Source organism: Halichoeres trimaculatus, unplaced genomic scaffold, assembly GCF_033239565.1.
Source record: "Halichoeres trimaculatus isolate MK-OKI-2021-1 unplaced genomic scaffold, fHalTri1.1 fHalTri1_scaffold_2, whole genome shotgun sequence".
In the NCBI taxonomy this organism is placed as follows: domain Eukaryota; kingdom Metazoa; phylum Chordata; class Actinopteri; order Labriformes; family Labridae; genus Halichoeres; species Halichoeres trimaculatus.
In genome coordinates, this window is record NW_027437180.1 from 4,856,298 (window position 1) to 4,878,460 (window position 22,163).

Genomic DNA, 22,163 nt, shown 5'->3' on the forward strand with positions numbered 1-22,163 from the left:
CTCCAGATGACAGCTGAGGTATGCCATTTTCATGAGGTGTCAGTGAGTTTGAGTAATTATTGAGTGGAAACGGGACAGCTGCTGAGTTTGACGTGGGGTTTGATACACTGTCAGGTGTCAGTGCAGGTGTCTCATCATCTGACGACCCCCTATGTAAGCTAGAGACGGCCGGGGCGGAGGATAAGCCAAAGTGTTGGTCAAAGGCTGTCTTTTGGGTTTGCACTGTGCGCTGAGGCAGAGACGATGCAGACTCTTGATGTGAAGCTTGGCTTTGGCTGGGGAGGTGGAAACAGGTTGGATCAGTCTGTGTCGATACAGAGGATTTCTTTCCACAAACACAGTCTGCTGCGCTCTCCTCAGCAGTTTCTGGCTGTACTCCTGCGTCCTGCTTTGTCAATCTTTCACTTCTCTCTCTGCCCTCTTCTTCTTTATCTTTGCAACTCTGAAACTCCCTCTGCTGGGCTCCTCCCTCCTTTATTCCCCAATCTCTGTGTCCTTCAAGAAGCTCTGTGATCCCTAACTGGTGGACTGCAGATAGCACATCATTCTGCTCCACGCTTCCTGTTACTTCAAGCTCCCCGGAGTAAAAAAGACCAACAAGCTTCAGCAGGGTCTGGGCCTTCAGAGTCTGCAGTTTGAGCTGGCGCTTCTGGCCTGACGGAGGAGGTGGAGATGCTGACAGTTTCTGTGACAGGTAAGGACTGAGAGCAGCTAGGATGCAGCTGTGGGCCGGGATCGAGATACCTTTACAAATCACACAAAGGAAAAAACAGGTAAACATCTCATCTCCTTTAAATCTCTTACTCAAAGTGTGCCACACTGCTATTTACACTGCTTTCTTATACCTTCAGTTTGTAAAAGGGTATCACAGAACTGGGCTTGGTTTTGTTGTTTCTGCAGTTCTGCAAGGAGCTGCATCTTGAAACCTGGCCACTGGTACCTCAGCATGGCTATACAGGCACTGAGAATGAGGAAGAAGAGTAAGGTGAATATGGTCAGAAGACATTCAAATATCACGTATCAACATCTACTGTTGGTAATTCAATGTCACACCTACCTGCACACTTTCTCTGATCTGAACTCATGCGTATGCTACGTCTTTACTTCGCTACTTTTTCTTCCTACAACTTTACACTAGATATCATTAGAGGTTAATTTCTCCCTTATCCACTGCTGCAGTTAACTGTTAAATTGTGATTCCTGTTAGTATTAGTGGTTGCCACACATTTAAACATTTATAATCCCATAGAATATATATATATGTGAAATATCAGGGGTGGCAGAAAATAATTGATGTATCATAGTTTCAGGATTTTTTGTTAAACAGTCTAAAATCGTGATATTTTTATTTTTTATTCATTTTCAAATTTAAGTCCTTCATTTAAGTCTTGGTTTTTATCAGCTGGGTTGGAAAACTTGAGATGTCAGATCTCCTGAATAAATCCTAAAAACTGACTCACATAAGATGTGCTTTTTTGGGGGGAAATGTAGCTTCTTATATAGTCTGTAGACATCATCATCATCATCATCATTATCATTCAACTTTTTGGTCTGGTAATAAAAAAAAGCAGGCTAAACATCTGAAATATCGAAGAATTGCAACTTAAATTAACTCTGCACCCCAAAATCATGAAAGAATCGAAATCAAAGAAAATTATATTGTCCCTGCCCCATAAAATATGTTTTTATTTAGTTTTGGTTTACAAAGTTGGAAAAGCATGAAGCTAGTCTCCTCATATTAAGAATATAGAAAATTAAATTAATAATTGTAATTATCTACAACTGTACAGTGATAGAGACATGCGTGAGATTGTTAAGTCTCCAGCAGCAGTTACACAAAACATTCATCAGCTTGCATGAAGAAGCAACACTCAAGAAGATATTGATGGAGCAGGAAACTGCAATGATGCCTTTTTGAAGTCACAGAAACATACATTTCAATACAAAATTGAAATTAATTCAATATAGTACAGAATTTAAGCCAGAGGTTTTCAAAACAAAATTTCCTCAAAATATCAAACTATGTGTGCTTGGAATATTTGCAGAGGACTTTACAGAAATGCACACACAGACCAAACTTACAAACTCTTAACTACAAGCAAGGAGAGCTATTATAGTGTTGACGGTCCTACATTTAGATTGTGTATAACAGAACTTTCAGGCTAGGAGGGACTAACGTACGTCTAAAAATGTATGCAAGTTAAGTTAAGTTTGGCAATCTGTGTTTGTGTAAATTGTTGATTTGGGTTTAAGGTCTGTAACTTTTTAACTGTTACTGTATGTTTCCTTAGTGTTTATAAAAAAAAAATCCTCATGTTTTTTTTTGGGGAAAAAAGGTTGATCAACTTTGAGTGTTTTGGCTAACTCTGGCATACTGTCAGATTTTGTTTTTTTTTTTTTTTGTTGTTGTTGTTTTTTTATTATTATTATTTTTTTTTTATCAATATGCACGGTCCCTTTACATTAAACAAGTACTGATGCCATGGGACAACAAAGCCCAGGTATTCTCAGTGGTATCAGAACATAAATATTCAGCTTGGTGCGACACTAATCTCTATAGCCAAAAATTAACAAAAACTTAAAGTCCTTTACAGTGGCGCCATCTGTTTACTTATTTTTTAAGTTGTTTTGTTCATTTATCCATTCAAGCCATCTTTTATCGACTATTAACTGAGAAAAATTAAAGTTAGTCAATATTCATGAATAAAACTTTTCAAGTGACAAATAGTACGCTGTGACAGTGTGTTTAAAAAGTCGTAGCACTGCAGTGTGTGACTTTACATTATCACTGTGCAACACAAGCATAAGTAAACATGGCTAGCTGGCCTGACTAAGCTAGCTGCAGCTAGCTGCCCTATTTTGACTATGCCCATGACTATGCCGCGGTAGTGTCACGCAGCACGTGGAGGAGCAGAGCACGGGCTCGTGAGGTCTTCACAGGTGAGCTGACCCTCCACCACTTTGGAAAACTTGAAATTTACACTTGATGGCTCGTCCAGTTTGTATTTTCTGTAGTTATTAGCTTGAAAGTGGAATGCTTCGTCGACAGTTTAGACAATTACACGAATGTAACTGTTTTCTCTAAACAAAAATGCATTATATCCACATAAAGATAAAAATGAAGTGGTTCAGTTGCAGTAGTGCAGACTGCTCTCCTTGTGCTGGAATTCACACAAAGTGAATCAGATGAAGCATTAGCACGATTATAAACACTTACCTGTGTGTCTGCTGTACGAGCAGAGCAGTTTTAGACGCCTGAGTTTTATTCCAAACGGTAACATAAAGTGATAACCCTGAACTTTCACTCCAACAAACTTGTAATCGGATCTCTCCATCTGCTGTGTAATCGGAATCATGCACGGACAGCGACACCTACTGGTCGCGAAATGAAAGTCTACAGTGAACTGCTCCTCAGTAGTTTATCAGTTGTTGACATGGAGAAGTACAAGAAAAAATAAAGACCTCTGAGAAATCATTTTCTTTTTTATTAAAAACAGTATTGCTAGTTACATAATTCATTCATAAATGAGAATGTGCAACTTTAAGAGCCAAGGCAAAGAGATTATGGTGTAGTCAATAATCAGATTTTTCCATTTGTGTTCCAGTATCTGATAACTGATGGAGGATTTTGTTGAGCTAACTTGTTTAGCATTTAATTAAGACATAAACCGCATGTTTTTAATCAAACATAAAAAAATGATTGCATATGCGTTCACCCAGAGCACCCAAAACAATTAAACCCAAATCCATATCAAAAAAAGAAATACATAAAACCTTTAAAATTAACAAATATTTTCTTGTATATATAGTTTAAATGTGCTTTGATTTTCCACTGCTTATCTAACAGCAAATTCTGGTCTATGCCTCCTCACAAAGATTTTCAAAACAAACCCCCACTCTCTATGTTTTCCTCTTCTTTAAGTCAGTCTGTTCTTAAAAGGCAACGCGTTTCTATAAGAAAATGAGGCATCCTCTGTCGTGTTTTAGTTAGCATGAAAACAAAGGTTTCAAAAATGAGAAGGAAAACACACGTTATACCCCCTAGTGCTTTTTAATCATCCACTCAGAAGTATCTACATCTCACTCGGCACTAAGAATATGTGTCCTACAAAAAACAAGCACTGTACTCCAATGTGGGCAGAGATAGACAATACTGTGTCTTCTCCCATTTACTTCTCTCTTTGTTTAAAGCCGGTTAGGCCACGGGTTTGTGGAGCAGTAATTTATACAGAACTCAATAGTTTTATATCTCATAAAAACAAAAAAACAATCCAAATGACAACTCTTACATACTTACAAGTTCACAAGTTCCATAAGCTTACAGAAGAGAAAACTGCTGAGTCATATACACAGTATTCCCAACAGGAGCAAACCGAGTAGGAAAAGAAGCCGCCCTTGTCATGTTGGACACGCTCAGTCGAGGCACTCCAGTTAGCCCAGGCAGATGCTTTCATACAGACACTCTTGTTTGTACATTCATAAGATCACACACCAGAGTTGAGAAGCTTGCGTTTGACAGAAACAGACAACACTGTCTATTTTAACAAGATGTACAATCATTTATTGTCCCTCTATCTCTGCCTGTAGGAATACCCACACCATTATTTTCTCAACTCTCATTTCCAAAGATCACAATCATATACAGAAAATGCAGCATCCCCATGCATCTCAGCAAAGGACTGTCACCAACACAAACTGAGCACGAAACAGAGCGCTTGACGGTAGCTGTTGTAAAAACTCTGAGTGTATGAAGTTCTTGCATTCAGTATTGGCAGTCGCAGCAGTAGCAGTGTCATTTGGCACATGTGCATTACTGTGGTACAAAGCAAAGCAAGAGGAACAACCATTACCAAACAGAAGCAGAAGCTCTACACATATCTGATTAGATCACCTAACAATGGATCTTGTTTGTAGGATTTTTTTGTAGTATATAACAATCACAGAGAGAGAGAAAGAAAATTACACATTCCCTCGATTTCTCCCAAAGTGTCAAGCCAGTTGTGTAAAATTTCACCAAAAAGTGTCCTGTTCTGATCCCAACAGGTCGTTCTAATTAGCTTCATCAGTCTTTGCTCTGATCTCCGCGGTTTAGAAAAGTTCTTGGAAGAATCCACAGTCTCTGCTTCTTGTCGAGGAAAGAAATAGTGTTCGGAGGAGTCGTAGTGTTGCTACATGGAGTCGTAGTGTTGTAGCTGTGGTATCTGGTGGAGTGGTTAGTGTTTTGTGTTTTGGAGTTCAGGGACTCGCACGTCACAAAGTGGTCATAGTGTCTCGTCTGGTTTTTCCACAGGAGGAGAAAGAGAGGATCCGCGTCAGTTTTCCCATGGGGTTTCATTAGTCTGTCAGCTGCAATGAAGGAATGTCACAAAGAGAGACAAAAAGAGAGAAGCTGCAAAAGAGTTAAGAGGGACAGAGGAGATGAGTGTCGAGGATTCGTCCCATCTGCCGCGTAGTGGTCCCTCATTGTCAGTTCAGCAGGGGCAGTAGGTGGGAGGAGGCGGTCGTCTTGTGATGCACACTATCAGTTTTTCTGCAAGGAGAAAACACGCAAGTATGGGAATCGATCACGCAGACCAGCTCATGTGAGAAGTTCATGCCTGGGTGGGAATAATCGCACATTTAAAAACGCTGATCACAGCAGAGGCTTAACAAAATCAAACTGGTTCAAAACAGTGGCTGCCGGCAACAGCCACCACACGTTAGACACAAGTTCACAAACTGAGCAGAGAACAAAACAGACACATCTACAAAGAACAAAATAAGTAACGTTTTTCACCAGCAGGGGGAGCAAAAAACAATTCAAATCCATCACAATGGATGCTCACTGACAGCACTGGTACTGAACGACACACACAGTGAGAAATCTTTATACACAAGTCAGAGAGGAGGCCATGCGGTGAGTGGAGAGCAGCCGTGGGACACACATACCATGCGCTGACATGCAGTGAGACAGTGGGTGTAGCCTAACCATCGTAAGAATCCATTAGAGGCAAAGAGGCCTGCCTCTCCCCATACATCCCTCCCTGAGAGAGAACGAGAGAAAAGAGAAAGATAGAGGGAGAGGGGAGTTTGTAGAAAAAGAGTGACAGAGTAAAGCAGGGGAGAGATAGAGACCAAAGTAGACATTCAGAGACCGACACGAGGAAGGGTTGAGAGAGACACATGAGGGTTAAAATCCAAAGAGTCGTTGAGAAGGCACAAACCGTTGAGAAGGAGGAGCAGTGAGAGGAAAGTAAATAGTTAGATGAGAGGAGAAAAGGTGTTAGAGGTTAGTTTGATGTTAGGTCATGTTTCAGGGGAAAAAAACACAAACACCTGTGAGAGATTAAGTGCAAGACATCAACCGTAGTGCTTTTAACCAGACATGCACCAACATGCTGTCCGTGGGCGTGTGTGAAACCATGTCCGTTCACACGGTAACATTTTTAGAAGGAAGTGAGGATGTCACTCCATGTATCATCCTGAAACCTGGAACCTGGAAGGGTCTGTGGGAGCTGTTTAAACCAGAATCTTTGACTTTGTGGTGATAGACTGAAAGCTGACTGAACTATTTCACACAAATCTAAAAGTAAAAATAAAACAGGCTAGGCTTGGTGGGGTAAATTTCACTTTATGAATGTCTGTTAAAACTTTCCACATAGATTTAAACACGACAAAATAATCTCTTATTTTCATGTAATCTGCATGAAATCATTCATGTGAACTTTTAGTTTAGAATCCCTGACACTAGTTTTGGTTACAGCTTTTGTTGTATCAGTTAACTATTTCAACTGAATATGGCGTTAAGTCATGAATACAAATTATATTTTAGGACATCCCTGGGTCTCAGATGAAAAAGCCTCAGGTCTCCAGAAAACCTGACATGTGTTAAGCTTCAAACCAAACAGTCTCAATCCAAACTGCCCCAGAGTAAAACATGTTAGGGCCGTTGAAACACAAAGGGTCATATAACTCATCAGTTTGTGCGATTCATTTGGGGATAAGGACAAATTAACCAGATTTCCAGATGCACGTGTTCACATTTAAGGAAGTCAGTTTTATTTTTGACCAAATTCTGTTTATTCCATTTTAATTTTGTGTAATTCTGTTTTTTTTTTCCATTTTCTGCTTATTTTAAGTCCATAGAGTGTGTGCTTTTTTAGTGAGTTACTGTATTTTCTGCATTATTAGGCGCTTCGGAGTATAAGGCGCACCTTCAATGAATGGCCTAATTGAAAACTGTTTTCATATATAGGGCGCACCGCATTATACGGCGCATAGAATAGAAGCTACAGTAGTGGCTGGGGTTGCGTTATGCATCCGCTAGACAGAGCTGCACTAAAGGGAACGTCAACAAAACAGTCAATAAGTCAGTCAAACTCAGGCTACATCCACACGGAGCTGCACATTTTCCTATCCAACTATTTTCTGTGCTGTGTGCTGTAAAGACGAAGCCGTTTGTGCCGTCCACAAAAACAGTTTCCAGATATCAGTTCACATGCCAGAGCTTTGGGGGGCGCTGTATTGCTCTAACAAATAACAAGAGAAGAAGCCCGGGCCAGCCTGCAAGCTAACATTAGCACTTAGCAGAATTCCTCTTTACCGGGTCTTACCACTGTTACTTTGGCAACGCCCCCCTGAACATGGTAGCCATGATTAATCAATATTGATCCATATATAAGGCACATCGGATAATAAGGCGCACCGTCGGCTTTTGAGAAAATTGAAGGCTCTTAGGTGTGCCTTATAGTGCAGAAAATATGGAAACTGTCTGTTGATACGATGCATAATTGCTTCGGTATTTTAAGCCAACACATAATAATATTGTTAGATTATGATGTACCAATAAATGCTTTAAGTACAATGTAGGGATGGGTATCCAATTAGGTATTTTTTATAGGTACCTCTATAGGTCCCGACCGAATTCTGTCACAAGTACCGAGCACCGATTCAAGTACAACCAAAAGGTACAATGTTTAAGCACCTTGTGCATCTTTGTGACTATGAGGGAGTGGAAGAGTAGACGATTTCTCCATCGTAGACATCAACACAGCATTGCAAGGTTATATATTGAAGAATAAAAATGTTAAATTGAAAAAATGTAATATTTTATCGTAAAAAAACTTGATATTTTTTAACACGTAAACACAAAAAAGTACTGAAAATTGGTACTGTTGAGTACCGGTATAGATTGACAGGTATGGGGCATTGGTACCATATCGTTCCAAATGTGAAAGGTACCCATCCCTGGTACAATGTGTCTATATTCTTTATATGCTTTCAAGTAAAACACAAGTCCATTTCAGTTTTTTGGTTTGATAAAGAAAAAACAAAGAGCTCACAGCTTTTTGTTTCTGATCACACAAACGCTTAATCTCAGTCTGTTAAGACACAGACGTAGCTCCACTAACTTTTTTCAATGGGCTGTCAGCCTCATTGACGCACGATGACGGCATTTCAGTGAAGTCGGTCAGTTTCTGAGATATTTTTATTTAATATTCTGTGTTTAACAGTAGATTTCATTTTTATTGAGCAATTCTGCGATTCGGGCAGTAACCGTAGGGCCATACACATGACTTGTTCCCTGGCATCACACCAGCAACACCTACACTCTCCTACAAGCCCCCATTGCTGAGCGTTTAAAAATAAAAGGTCATGTGCATGTTTTTGCTTTTTCCTCTTTTCCTGAGGCCAATTAAGTTAAGGCCATTTGATCTGATGTCTGACATATGATATAGGATTTCTGGAGACCTGACGCTTTTCCTCTGAAGTATGACACCTTACTGTGAGACCTGAGGATGTCCTAAGATATACGTAAATGAGAAGTCTGATCTTATATTGTAGTTCATGGTGTTTACAAAACAAAGCCATCACAAACATAGAGAGGTCAACTCAAAAGCTTTGACTTTATTTCTTGAACTTATTCAAATTGTTGTATGTGTGTGATGAGTTTCTGAGGTACTAGAGTGAATCTTAAAGGTTCAGATGTCAAGTTTAGCTTATTGAGTTCAGTCATGCCGGATACTGTGTACAGGAAAGGTGATATGTGTGTGTGTGTGGTTTACCTGTACTGCATCTTTGTCAGCAGGTTCTAAAGTGTTATCCAGAGTGTTTCTTCTCCCTCTCTGGTCCAGTGTGGAGTAGGCATCTGAGACAGAGGAGAGAGATTAAAGCACAGGTACCAGAGGAGCTCTTAAAGCAATGATCTTAAAAAAAAATCACAGAAAAGCAATCACAGCTCTCTGTTTTAATGGTGTGTGTGTGTGTGTGTGATTTTCCAGCAGTCACACTCACCTGGTCCCATGTCGTTCATTGGAATCATTTCACGCTCTCCCTTCCCTCCTGTATTAAAAAACAATGAGCATCAGTGTGTGCCGGCCAATGTTTCTGTTCCCTCACAGCAGCACTGTTTGGCCGCACAATCTTCTGCTAAAGATAGAAGCGTGTGTAGGTGTTTGAGTATTTTGTGAGTGTTTCAAGTGTGAGACATGAGGCAGATAGTCTACATGAGCTCACTTTGCTCTGTAGTCTGGAAACTCTTAAACAAGCGTAAGATCTTAGAAAGACAGGAGGATATAAACATGGGGATTGGCATCAGTTAAATGTTTGTGTGCAGATTGAGACAAAGGAGTTTGCTGCTGCTACGTCCAACAAGTTACAACAAACAATCTGTGGGTAGAGCTGATTCTACAAAACACAGAGATGTCTGCAGGCTCTGTGAAGCCCTCATCAAACACAAAACTTAGGTTGTAAAAAACTCTTAATCACAGCTTTTGTTAGAGCTGCATTAAAAGATGTAGTAAGGCACAATAATTCAAAATCTTAAAGAGATAAGTTTCAGAGCAATGAACTGCAGAGTTATGTGATTTAGATTAAGGACATAGATAAAATAAGACTGCACTATTCTTATGAGCAAAAACAGCCTGGTTGTGACTTTCCTGACACATTTGACCTGACAGTTTAACTCAAGCGTGTGCTGATCAAGTTTAATGTCCTGACCTTTGTCTATGAGAGGCAGGGTGCTGTCCTCGTATCCTCCGTTGGCTCGAGTGTTGTTGCTCGGAGGGTTTAAGTTGACCATGAAATCCGTCTTCTTCCATCCGTCTTTTTCCAATGTGCGCCGCAGCTCCTTGTAGCCCCACACCGTTTGGAGCACCAAGCCGGCCCCACGCACCTCCCGCTCAGAGCGATTTCTGATGACACCGCAGAGAGCAGGTTAGATAAAAGTGTAGCTAAAAGGATAAATCATAAAACAAGTTTAAAAATGTAAACCCTCACCCGTCCTTGTTGATGAGCACCAGTCTCTCGATCCCTTGTGAGGCTCTGAGGGTCTTGGCTGCATCCAGGCTGGAGCCCAGCACCTCATGGAGCGTGCTCAATACTGACACTACAGTCTCTTCTGACAGCGCTCGCACCGGCTGACTCTGCCCGCCACCAGGCAGGTTGGCCACCAGGTGAGGCACTGCGTGTTTCCCTGACAGGACAAGAAGCAAAGGAATGCTGAGCATGAAATAGGAAAGGTGGATGGAATGAAGACACCACCACCTTGATACAGAAAGTCTTCAAGCGCTGCAGCACAGTGTGCACCCTCCAGGTCTCACCTAGTAGATCTCTGTTACGTGCGTCGATGGCCAGGTTACGGAGGGCTCCAGACATGGCACGAACCACACGGTCGTTACCGTGAGCCAGCAGCTCAGTCATCATGGGTAGACCCTTCTCCTGGCGCAGTAAGGCACGGATGTATCGCCCATACTGCAAAGAGACAGCATTAAACATCCTTAAAACAACTTTCAAAATGACTCTTAACAGATCCTTTACAGTCTGTTTTAGCCAGGAAACATTTAGAGGCTCCTTTTCTCAAAGTCTGCACTGCTTACACAAGCAGAGTAAACACCTAACCTGAAAAAATGCTCTAAGCAAGAAGTGTGAATCAGTTGTTATCCTGAAAATTTGATGATCTCCTTTTTTCTCAGATTGAAGAATATTTTCATATTACATGTAAAACCAAGTGTGTTATTTTCTGATTCATTTAAAGCTGCAATCTTATCACCCCAAAGACTTTATGGTTGTATTAATTATAGGTTTATTTAAAGAGTAAGATTCTGCTTTGGGTGACTTCTTTACAAGTTAATGATACATAAAATCAACACAGACAATGCATGATGATCCAATTTAAGCCCTTCATCATATTGATATTTTTTATGGGCTTCAGTTTTTCTGCAACAGGAACTGCTGGTTCCCAGAGATACCTTTCAACATTAAAGAAGAACACGGTGCTTTCTGGGAAAAATTAAACCTTGGAGATTGTTGGACTTCCAACAAGACGATGATCCCAAGCGCACCTCCAAGTCAACCAAAGCCGAGTTGAGAAAAAGATCCCAAAGCCGTGTCTCATTCTCTCAAGATTTAAATCTGATTACAAATCTTTGGTGGGTTTTAAAGAGGGCAATTGCAGCACGGAAGCCGTCAAACACCACTGAGCTAAAAACTTTTGCACGTGAAGAATTCGAAAAGCTTTCTATCCAGTAGGGCTGGGTATTGCCAAGAACCTTACGATTGGATTTGATTTAAATTCTTCAGGTTGCGATGCAATGATTTGAATGCTTCAATTATCGATTTTCATGCCCCGTGTTAACATATGTGGTATGTCACCTCACGTTTTGAAGCAATAAAACAACCCAAACGTCAGAATTAAAGGTGAAGGATCTAGCTTTATGCTTCTGCTGCTGCTTTAGCTGCCAGTTTTTTGTTGTTTGGTCTCTCGTGGCCCTTGTCCACACAACGCAATGACATGCACACTCTCCCCATTTGCCAGGAGATGAATAGACTCAGAGGATTTGCTAAATCAATATTAGATTGGGTGAGGCAATATTTTGATGCATCGATTTATTAATATTTTTACCCACCCCTGCTATCCAGAGGTGTAAGAAGTTTATCAGGACTTAGAGAAATGTTTGTTAGAAGTTATAAAAGCTAAAGGATGCCCACAGAGTGCTACAGCTGGGGTTGAATTATTTTGCAAATGTGTTACAAGTAGTGCTGTCAGACGATTAAAAAAATTAATCTAAGTAATTACAGGATTTGTAATTAATTAATCTAATTAATCACGTTTTAATCTCAAATCTCCTTAAAGTCCCCAAATAAAGAATTTGAATTCCAGGACATTAAAATTACATTAAAAAACATTTAAAAAATAAATGAAAATAAGGTGAGAATATATAGAACACATTTTTAGGTACCCTGAGGCATAAGGGACACATGAAAAAAAGTGTTGTGGTTCTATCTTTACAAAATCTACACATTTTTGCCTCTGTCACATTTTTACTCCCTGTGGACTTATTTTTCACTGCAATATAAACTTCTATTCTTCTATGAGGTCAGGAGAACCAGGGCTAAAGGCTAAAAACTGTGAGGAACTATGTACAAAACACTTAATTCAAGTCTTGGATCAAAGAACAGTGAAGTATTTTCAGTTTTACATGCTCTGAACACACAAACTGTTGCTGATTGGTGCAGAGCAGCCCCAAGCTGAAACATGACACCAGGAAGATGGAATGAAATCTTCTAAGAATTATTAAGATTTAGATACAGGACATATATTGATCATTCAGAGCTTGTTTAAAGCAGTAAAGTGTGTAGATTTTTTTTTTTTTTTAAATATTGAGCTAGAGCAAACAGTTGATTTTCTGCAGATTTTCAAAAAGGACGTGTGAATTAACACATTGTGGATGGCAGTCTCTCAAAAAACAATCCACCCCCCCCCATGTCCACGGTTGGACAAACGGTTTGTAAATGCCAGACATTTGAAAATAAGTGCGCCTTTGAACGCCCTGCAGGTTTGGGATCCAGATTAATCTGCGTTAATTTCTATAGAGCGTTAATTTGCGGTGTGATTAATTAATCTAATTAATGCGTTAAAATAACAGCCCTAGTTACAAGAGTTACATTTATAACATACACATGTATCAACAATATTTATTTGATACTGTTTAATGAGCTTTATGTCATTTATTGTCATTATTTTACTTCTACATCACTCTAGTGTGAGTGGGGAGGGGGTTGGCTTGTGACAGTGTAAGCCAGGGATGTCAAACTCATGCCATGGAGGGCCAAGAGGCTGCAGGTTTTCTTTCCAACCAAGAACTCCACCAGCTGATTCCACTGATTACCTCACCTTCAAGCAGAGAGCAGGGACTAATCAGTGAAACCAGCTGGTGGAGTTTTTGGTTGGAAGGAAAACCTGCAGCCTCTTGGCCCTCCATGGCACGAGTTTGACATCCCTGGTGTAAGCCGATGCAGTGATTTGGACTTCATTAATAAAAAGCAGGTCTTACAGTCCAACGTCCAGCACACAGGTTCTGAACCGCTCCAGCCGAGGCCTCCAGCACTGTGGGGTTCTTGGACTCCTTCAGCAGAGAGGTGTAGATGCGGACTACCTCTGGCTGGTACAAGAGCTCGTAGCCTGCAGGAGAGAGGAGGGAGATGTGGAAGAGGGAAAGTGTGGAGATAATCAGAAAGAGAAGAGGGGAAAAAAAGGTAATTAAGAAATGCATACTCGCTGTATTATTCTATTTTTACTTAAAAAAAAGTCACCTGAGCGTTTGCTTACCTTTGGCAGGTGTGGTCCTCTTTGGAATGTCTATTACATCTGCAGCTGCATCCTCATCTTTCTTCCCTGAAACCAAGCATGAACAAAGCTTGAGCAGCAGAAGCTTAAAATAACTTAATTCTGCTCTAAACATTAGCTCTAATGTTAGTGGACTGTTCTAGTTTGGTTAGATGTATGCTATGACAACACGCACACAGGCTAAATCATTAAATCATCCTGCACAAAGACATGCATGTTAGTCCACAGACATATACGCTCTGCCACTCTATGACTACGACCACATGGACAGGCAGCAGAAGCAAAGACGAACCAGAGGTTCAGAACTCACCTTTGGAAAACCACTCATCTGTAGCCCAGCTCCAAAAAGGCAGAGAGGGAAAGAGAGGAGAGAAAGAAGGGAAAACAACAGCGAGGGGGAGGAGAGAGCATGAACAGTGAGTAAAAGGAAAAGCAGCCAGTAATGAGCCACCCAGTTAACAGCTGCCTTCAACCCAACAGCACTGCCACCACACAGGAACCAGCAATGTGACATGCTGAGTGTAAAGGCTTCACAGGGATAATGGAAGTTCAGCAGCTCGTTTAACCATCACACACACACACACAAGCTGTATGAAATGTACTGACTGTACAACTCCGTAAAATACACACATTTACCCAACAACCCAGAGGAAAGCTTTAAAGGGACAGTTCAGTTTTTTTAAAGTGGGGTTGTATGAGCTCTATGTGACCACTAAGGACATTAGATACAGTAGAAAGTTGTCTCCTCTCCCTCAGTAAGACACAAACTTTAAACAATGGTGACGAGGAAATAGACGCTAACAAGGAGAGACGGTACCAAATTCAAAGGCTATTTTCTCTGCCTACAAGAACTAAAATCAAAAAGTAATACCACAGTTTAAGAGTGCGCTACATAAAATATTTTTTAAGTGCATTAAGTCTTCGGAAATATGAACATTTATCCAGACCTAACTAACTCATGTGTCCTTCCGCGCAGCGCTAGTGCGCTCCGTCCCCCCTCCTCCTTTCAGCTGTAGGGAATGTAAACAAGCTATGCTTCGGGCGCCGGTTGTAGCCTCGTGTAAGTTTGATCAAGTATCGTAATTATTTTGTTTGTACTCTAAGGATTGTGAGGCAGCGTAGGAAATTCAAAATGAGTGACTATGACAGCGATGATGAAGTATCATTCACTTTGAAACCAAAAGGATACCTGTATGAACCCGAGCACACAGAAAAGGAGCTGCTACAGATGGAGACTGAAAGGAATACAGAGGAAATATCCGCAGACACTGGACATCAAGATGCTGAGTGTTACTGCTACTGGATACATGACCAGTTAGTTAGGTCCGGATAAATGTTTATATTTCCTAAGACTTAATGCACTTAAAAAATATTTGTTGTAGCGTACTCTTAAACTGTGGTATTACTTTTTGATTTTAGTTCTTGTAGGCAGAGAAAATAGCCTTTGAATCTGGTTTGGTTTTTCTCTGTTAGCGCCTATTTCCTCGTCGCCATCGATTACAGTTTGTGTCTTACTGAGGGAGAGGAGACAACTTTCTACTGTATCTAATGTCCTTAGTGGTCACATAGAGCTCATACAACCCCACTTCAAAAAAACTGAACTGTCCCTTTAACCTGAGCAGTTAGCAGTTTAAGATTACTGAGATATACTCCTGCTGTGAGCATCACAGCCTCGTCTTGAATCCTCTCAGTCATGCATCATCCAACAAGAGCAGACAGTTCAAGCTTCATGTGAAACTATTCTATGATTCATAACCAGAGCAGTTTTCTGACCACACAATGTGCCAACAGCAGGGATCCAAGAGTCTACCATGAGTCTACCAAGAGTCCAAATGTTTCCAAAGATATTTTTACATTATTTCACAGCTGATCAGCAGGACACCACGGTCTGCTTGTTCAATGCATTTCAGTGTTACTGAATGATTATATAAGAATTAGACAGGTAAAATCAATGTCTGATTTAAGTGTTCAAAATAGGATTGATATATTTTTAACACAGCCGAAGCTACTGGGCTGAGGAGAGGAGTTATAAAGAGGAGACAGATCAATACTCTCAGTGAAACACAAACAGAGCGCCGCAGGAGAGACGAGGAGTTCTCTGTAGATCTGGAAATGTTTCACATTCCTGTACGAGCAAGTGGTTTTGTTTGAGTGTGTGAGTGTGTGTGTGTGTGTGTGTGTGTGTGTGTGTGTGTGTGTGTGTGTGTCTCACTGAAGTGAGAGTCTGCTGTCTACAGTGACATCATAACCAATCTTCCTCCCACTGACTGAACAAATACACGAAGTCTCTTTCTCTCTTTGACACAGACCTTTGCCCTTGCGGGAACTGAAGCAGCCGCCCTTCTGGCTGGAGGGGGCGGGGCCCTGGTTGAGGGGCGCGGCCTCCTGGTAGCGTTCACAGCCAGGGATTTCTTTGTGCACATGATAGGACAGGTTCCTCAGCAGACACACGCTGTTCTCTATCAACTGGATCAGGTGAGGGGGGAGCAGAGAGGAGAGGAAAGCGGGAGAAACAGAAAGAATGTTAACTTTTGCACATTGTCTACTTGATGCAAATCATAAAGTGTTTTATTTTACATTTGATTTTTGAAAAATATTCAAACATTTCAGCATTTTCATTTTAGCTGCTGGTTTAGTCTCTCAAAGTATCTCTGAGTCATTTGACTCTCTTAGTTTTAGTCGACAAAAATTTGATCTTCACTTTTGGTAAAAAAGTTTTCTCTTTCACTTCATTCATGTAGCCAATCAGAGACTGGTATTAAGGTTGCACCGAGTTTTTAGGTCCTCAACATTTCACCCTCTTAACACCTTTTCTTATGTAATATCTTAGATGAATAATTCAGCCTCAGCTCTCCTCCCACTGTGCTGTCCCTGCCGATCTATAGAGTAAGTTAAGGTTATTACACACAGATAAAAGTGGAGTAACAGAAGGATGATACTAACAGGTCAAAGAAAAAACTCTCTCTGTGGACACCATGGCTGTTTTTAATCTCTAGCTTCAAATAAAAGTGCGATGGACCCAAAACAATGACTGTATTTCACTTTTACGATGTTCCTTAAATCTACCTGCAGTGACAGGTACATGTTGGATAGTACCTAGTTACCTTGTTGTCGACGTCTTTACAATCGATCTGGGATTGGACGATGTACATGAGGGAATCAACCAATCCCGTGCACTCCCTGAGCTTCCTCCTCGCCTCGCTCCGCTCCGAACTCACATTTCTTTAAAAAGGTGAGAAAAAGGAAGTAGTGGATTAGAAACGTGAAATGGGGGTAATTAAGAGGTCAAGGGAAAAAGGGGAGGGTCAAATTAAGAGGGTAGAAAAGGATTCCAGCACACAAAGCTTTTAACACCCCCACGAGCTGTTTGAATGAAACTTCTGTGAAAACTTCTGGATTACAAAGAGAGTACAGTTCAATGAGATCGAGTTACAGCTCTGGACCAATTTTTCGACTGCGCTCTGACTCAGTCCTACTTAAAGATCTAACAAGACTTGAGGGATGGAAACAAGTGGAAACTGAGACCCACTTAGTTCTTCTTCTATTGATGTACAAAGCTTTTAATGGGAAAGAGAAAGAGGGAGAAAACTCTGTGGAATGATATTCAGCCTTTTGTGCTGGTCTGTTTTTTCCCAGTGACAAACCCGCCCTCTTATTAAACACAGGGACATATTCTGCTCCTCAGCAGGGGGCACTGATTTCACCTCACAGCACGGTTCGAGGACTTTATTTATACGCCGCAGCAGATAAACTTTCAGAATGTGAATAGCTGAGCACATCAGGGCAAGGATCTCTAAAAACACGAGCTTTAAGTTGAGCTTGCTTTATTTGTGAGATTCTTGAGGCAGGTGTGGTCACCGGCTGTAAATCCTCTCAGAGGAAGAAAGTAAAATAAAAGATCAACACCAACTCCTCAACAACAGAGGGAGAGGCATCAAACAGTTTTGATCCAGAGGAAAAAAGTATCCAGGGCGTGTTAAATGTAAAACACCTGAAGTGTCACTGAGCCTGTGGGCGCAGAGTGAGAGATACAGAGTCTAGGGTCCATATTTATCAGCAGAGAGAATAGAATACATGATACTAAAATGTTTTATAGCAGTGTGTATTAATGGGGAAAGAAGCGGCAGATAACTTTGCTGTAGCGTGCAGTTCGTGACATATTTTTCATATAGAGGATAGCAGAAAAACAGCCATCTGTTTTCCATGTTCTGTGCAGTCTGTTACGTATTTAACACGATATTTTTACCACAAACTCAAAATGCCACAACCTGGACGTGTCACCCATGAGCTGTTTCTCAGAGTTTATATGAAGAAGTGAAGAAAGAATGTTGTGTTAATAGAAGTTTAACCTCTGCCTTGAAAATATTGTAGTACTTTAGATTGTAACAGTTTAGAAAACACTGAAAGGAGAAAAATACCTGACAGGTGAGACAATCCTGTCGCTGTCTTTGTTCTACTTCCAGCCTATTCTTAAAACATTCATTATAATACTGTTATTTATTACCTGTCTCTAAAAAACATCTGTATGCTTCATCTGTGACCTCATGTAGAGCAGTGAGTAATTTCATGAAGTGATAGAAAGCCAAAATGATGCTTCAACTTTTCTCAAAGCCGACAGATGCAGATCATTTAATCACACATATTTGTGTGGACCTGTAAATGAACGCTGTACTTAACCATGTGGTCAGAGAATGAACAGATAACAGACTGCAGGCTTGAGCGTACTGTTTATCCTGTGTAGGTCAACGCCCCAGCGTCCTCTGTTTGCCTCCATTGGTCACCTGATCTCCACGAGTTCACCGTGAGGCTGCAGAGTTCATCAGTTTAGGCACACTACTTTTTTATTCTACAATATCAATCCTTAAGTCATATTTATTATTTACATATCTAAAAAAATGAGAAGTAGCTTATCCTGTTGGTATAAGCTGGTATTAGGCCAAGGGTTCAAAAACTTTTCACCCTGCAACAGAACACAGAACAAGTCTGCCTGAGTCTGGCAAACCCCTTATATGTGTATACACCAATAAGCAAACCAAAAAACTGATATAAACAAACAAAAAAGGTTTCAAGTATCAAATTTAGCAGGTCTGTGCAAAAATAGTGTAGAGGCCATTTTAAATTGTTTCTTGCAAAGAAAATTAATTACAGTTTTAAGTTCATATGAGTTTTTTGTTTTAAGTTCTAGGTATCAAATTCATTTAAATATGTTAGATGTAGAACAATCAAGTAGGTAGTTTATGTTAAATCATAGTTTTATTTTGACAGTTTGAAGTGCTTGGTTGTGGGTGGAGTTATATTTATAAGGGCAGTCAGTTCAGGTGTGGGGGTCAGTCCTTTGTTTCAGGTGAGGGGGGTTCATGCCAAACGTTTTGTGACCGTGTAATGGAAAAAGTCTTTATGTTGGATCTTTGTGGAATGAGGTTTCTTAGAAAGAAATGACGAAAATGGAACTTCCATCTGTAAAATAAACGGATCATGGAACAGACTTGTGAGTACTGGACTTACTTTTAAAAGTGTAAAAGTGGACACGCGTCAGAACAACAGCTAAGGCTCCTCTCTTTCAGGTGGCTTTTAAACTCAAGGCAGGATTTGCCACTACAAATAGAATATTAGACTGTAATTATTTTCACATATTGCTGTGTTTCCTAAATTAATCTGCCTACACTGATACATTATACACTGGGACAAGCTCGCCTGGTTTAGTCCGCAAGAGTGTCAGATCAAGCATTTTCTGCTCGTATGGTTTCATATAAAATTAATAAACAATTTTTGTTTATATTTTTAGAAAATTGCATTATATATGTAAATATATATTTTTAAGAAGGGATTACACAGCCCCTATGATTATTTCCCACTTTGAAAATCACTGTATTTGAGTGGAGACTTCTGATGCACACACAACTTTCAATTACACTCCACCCACCTGCATGCATGGCTCCAGGACTGTAGCTTTCCTCTAAAGAGAGGATTTATTGAGTTTGACTTTAACAGTAGTGACTAATAGATCACACCCAAATATAGAAAAGTAGACAGGCCAACAACGATTACACATCCAATCCATTAGCAGATTTACCCTAATAAATAATTTGGATACTGACTGGAGTGGGACCATTATTGTTCTGACTCTCATTCTGATTTTAGCTGCCCTAAAAGGTTAAACGTGTTTACAGCCTCTCTCCTCTAATCTAATCTGAATGATGTTTTTTCTGCTCCTGCTCTGTTAACTGTGTTTTTCCTCTAGCATACATCCTACTGCTCTGTCAGTCTGTTGCGCTGGCCTGGGTCCATTTCCCTCCCTTGTCCTCATCAACCCTTCAACAATCTGTCCACTTCCTTTACATCATCAGCAACAGTTCAACAGTTCCTGCTGTCCTTACCTCAAGCAGCCTGCTGTGTTGGTGAGGGCTGTCTCCCACTCAAGATGTCGAGGCTTGCAGTTCTCCTCCCCTCCTCCTGCCCCGTTGCTCCCTCGCTCCCAGCCTGAATGAGGCACCATCACTTCATCGGAAAGGGCGTGCAGTGCATGGTCCACGATCTCCATTTTCACAGAGTCATGGGATGACAGGTTCCATAGTGTTCCTGGAAAAAAAAGCAAATGGAAAAAAATGTCACATCTTCCCATAGACTAACTGACAACATGATTGATTGTGTTTTAAAGTTTCTGACCTGTGATGATGTCAGTGAGGTCCTGGTCGTGGGTCTTTCTCAGCAGCCTGATCAGAGCTGGCACTCCATCACAGTTCTTAATGGCAATCTTGTTGTCGTGGTCTTTGCCAAATGAGATGTTCTTTAGTGCTCCAGAGGCCGCATAATGAACCTAGAACAATAAAAGCACGTCAAGCTAGAAAAAGCCTGTAGTCACTCTTTCACTGAACTAAGTGTTTTAGTTTTGTTGTGATTTTAAACTGAGTTTTATGACCATAGACCATCTGTTTTTTTGCAAAACCTTCAAACACACACAAAAAACAATTAAGTGGTGGGTCTCCACATTCACTTATAAACCCTCAGAAAGCGAAGACACCGTTTGACCCATTTCTCCAGCCACCAAGACTTCAAACCTGTCATTGGCCGTAGAGCATGAAATGTGAAATTAAGATGCTTCTCTGCCTCGAGGGTGGAATGCATGATGTGGTTTGTCTGGTAAATCCCATGAAAACATCAGCAAAACTTTGCAACTGCCTATGATAAGGGAATCACAGAAATCCACTGAATGTTGTGGCTTAAACCACATTTAGCTCAAATGTTGACCTACAGGATTTGAAAAGAAGGCAAGTATGTAATGCTTATTTCTGTTTCCCTTTCAGCTGGTATTAGCAGAGCGTCTCAAGTTCACCGATTCTCAGACAAATGAACTGTAACTGTGTTATATAAGAAAGACACTACATCCTTTAAGCCTCACTTTCACACTGTCCAGGTCAATCAAAACACACTTCTACAGTGAAACATCGAACAGACAACCAAAGACAACCACATCATACGAACCTCTCTGTTTGGGTTGTCAAGCATACAGACGAGAGCTGGGATGCCTTTCAGACGACGCACGTCAGACTTCACCTGAAGAGAAAAGGACACGTCAAATTAGTAACAAGCTGAGCTCAGATTTATGTTTCAAAAAGTGAAGAAAATGAGCATAATGATAAAAGACACAAGCGTAGGGGACAAATGAGTAATTTAATGTCGGGCTGGGCAACGATTAAAACTTTTAATTGTAATTAATCACATGATTTCCCTGATTAATCATAATTAATTGCATTGTGAATTCAAAATCTAATAATGAATTTCGAAAGCAGTGTATGGTACACTTTTATTGGAATGTTCTGCCATGTGAAGGAAAGTGCCATAACATCTGTCATGCAAACACTAAATCAGTACTTCTTTTACAGTAATAGTTAAATCACATATTTAGTGCAAATCAAATTTACAAAATGTTAATACAAAATTAAAGCTTATTGCCACTGTCAGGGCATTAAAGTGATACTCCGGGATGGAACAAGTTGGGTCCTATCACAAGGTTTAGGGCACAAATTACCCCTACAGCAGTGTTTTTGTGCAGCAGAAGCCCAAAACACCAAACACCCCCTCCCTGCTCCTCTGCAGGTTTCCTCTGCACTCAGACGGGGCCATATTTTACTTGACCAAAAACACAAATAAACAGACTCCCACCGAAAAAATCTGATATCTGTCTGCATTCACGCTTTACTTAGAGAATTTCTAGCACGTTGCTTTCACACAAAAACACCGCTAAATAAGGCTCTAGTTCTCATCGTGTCTCTTCGTCCTGGCAGACTACCTGCGTTTGTTTATATCTGGCACGCCATGCGCCCGGACTGATACACTAAGCGGCGAGCGCCTTTAAGTTCCGTGGCGTTGCCCCTCTTCTCCATGCTTCTTTTGGTTACTAATCGTGTTTTTCCGCCAATTTCAATTCCGGTTCCACCGCGGTCATCAACAGACATTTACAAAATAAAAGCATGTGAGCAACATGCACTAATGTGCGATAAAATATTCAACGGCGTTAATAGATTGACGGGTTAACGCGAAAATAATGCGTTATCTT

The 22,163-nt window shown here is 40.6% G+C and overlaps 1 protein-coding gene across 7 annotated transcripts in view; it reads right to left on the reverse strand.

Moving 5' to 3' along the window:
* Window positions 1-3,465: 3,465 nt before the first annotated feature.
* The window catches only part of ctnnd1 (catenin (cadherin-associated protein), delta 1), a 40,215-nt gene continuing 21,517 nt past the window's right edge, over window positions 3,466-22,163 (reverse strand). For 4 of the 7 annotated variants that reach the window (XM_074665389.1, XM_074665394.1, XM_074665390.1 and 1 more), the window contains 15 exons: window positions 21,089-21,160; window positions 20,273-20,423; window positions 19,984-20,185; window positions 16,711-16,828; window positions 15,916-16,072; window positions 13,917-13,934; window positions 13,589-13,654; window positions 13,314-13,441; window positions 10,581-10,731; window positions 10,258-10,453; window positions 9,979-10,172; window positions 9,274-9,321; window positions 9,045-9,127; window positions 5,969-6,023; window positions 3,466-5,530 (listed from right to left, as the gene is read on the reverse strand). In XM_074665389.1, coding sequence (XP_074521490.1) covers window positions 5,472-5,530; window positions 5,969-6,023; window positions 9,045-9,127; window positions 9,274-9,321; window positions 9,979-10,172; window positions 10,258-10,453; window positions 10,581-10,731; window positions 13,314-13,441; window positions 13,589-13,654; window positions 13,917-13,934; window positions 15,916-16,072; window positions 16,711-16,828; window positions 19,984-20,185; window positions 20,273-20,423; window positions 21,089-21,160 — 1,698 coding nt within the window. In that variant the 3' untranslated portion in view covers window positions 3,466-5,471. Of the gene's footprint in view, window positions 5,531-5,928; window positions 6,024-9,044; window positions 9,128-9,273; window positions 9,322-9,978; window positions 10,173-10,257; window positions 10,454-10,580; window positions 10,732-13,313; window positions 13,442-13,588; window positions 13,655-13,916; window positions 13,935-15,915; window positions 16,073-16,710; window positions 16,829-19,983; window positions 20,186-20,272; window positions 20,424-21,088; window positions 21,161-22,163 lie in introns of all 7 variants that reach the window. The other 3 variants (XM_074665392.1, XM_074665391.1, XM_074665393.1) reach the window with 3 other exon arrangements.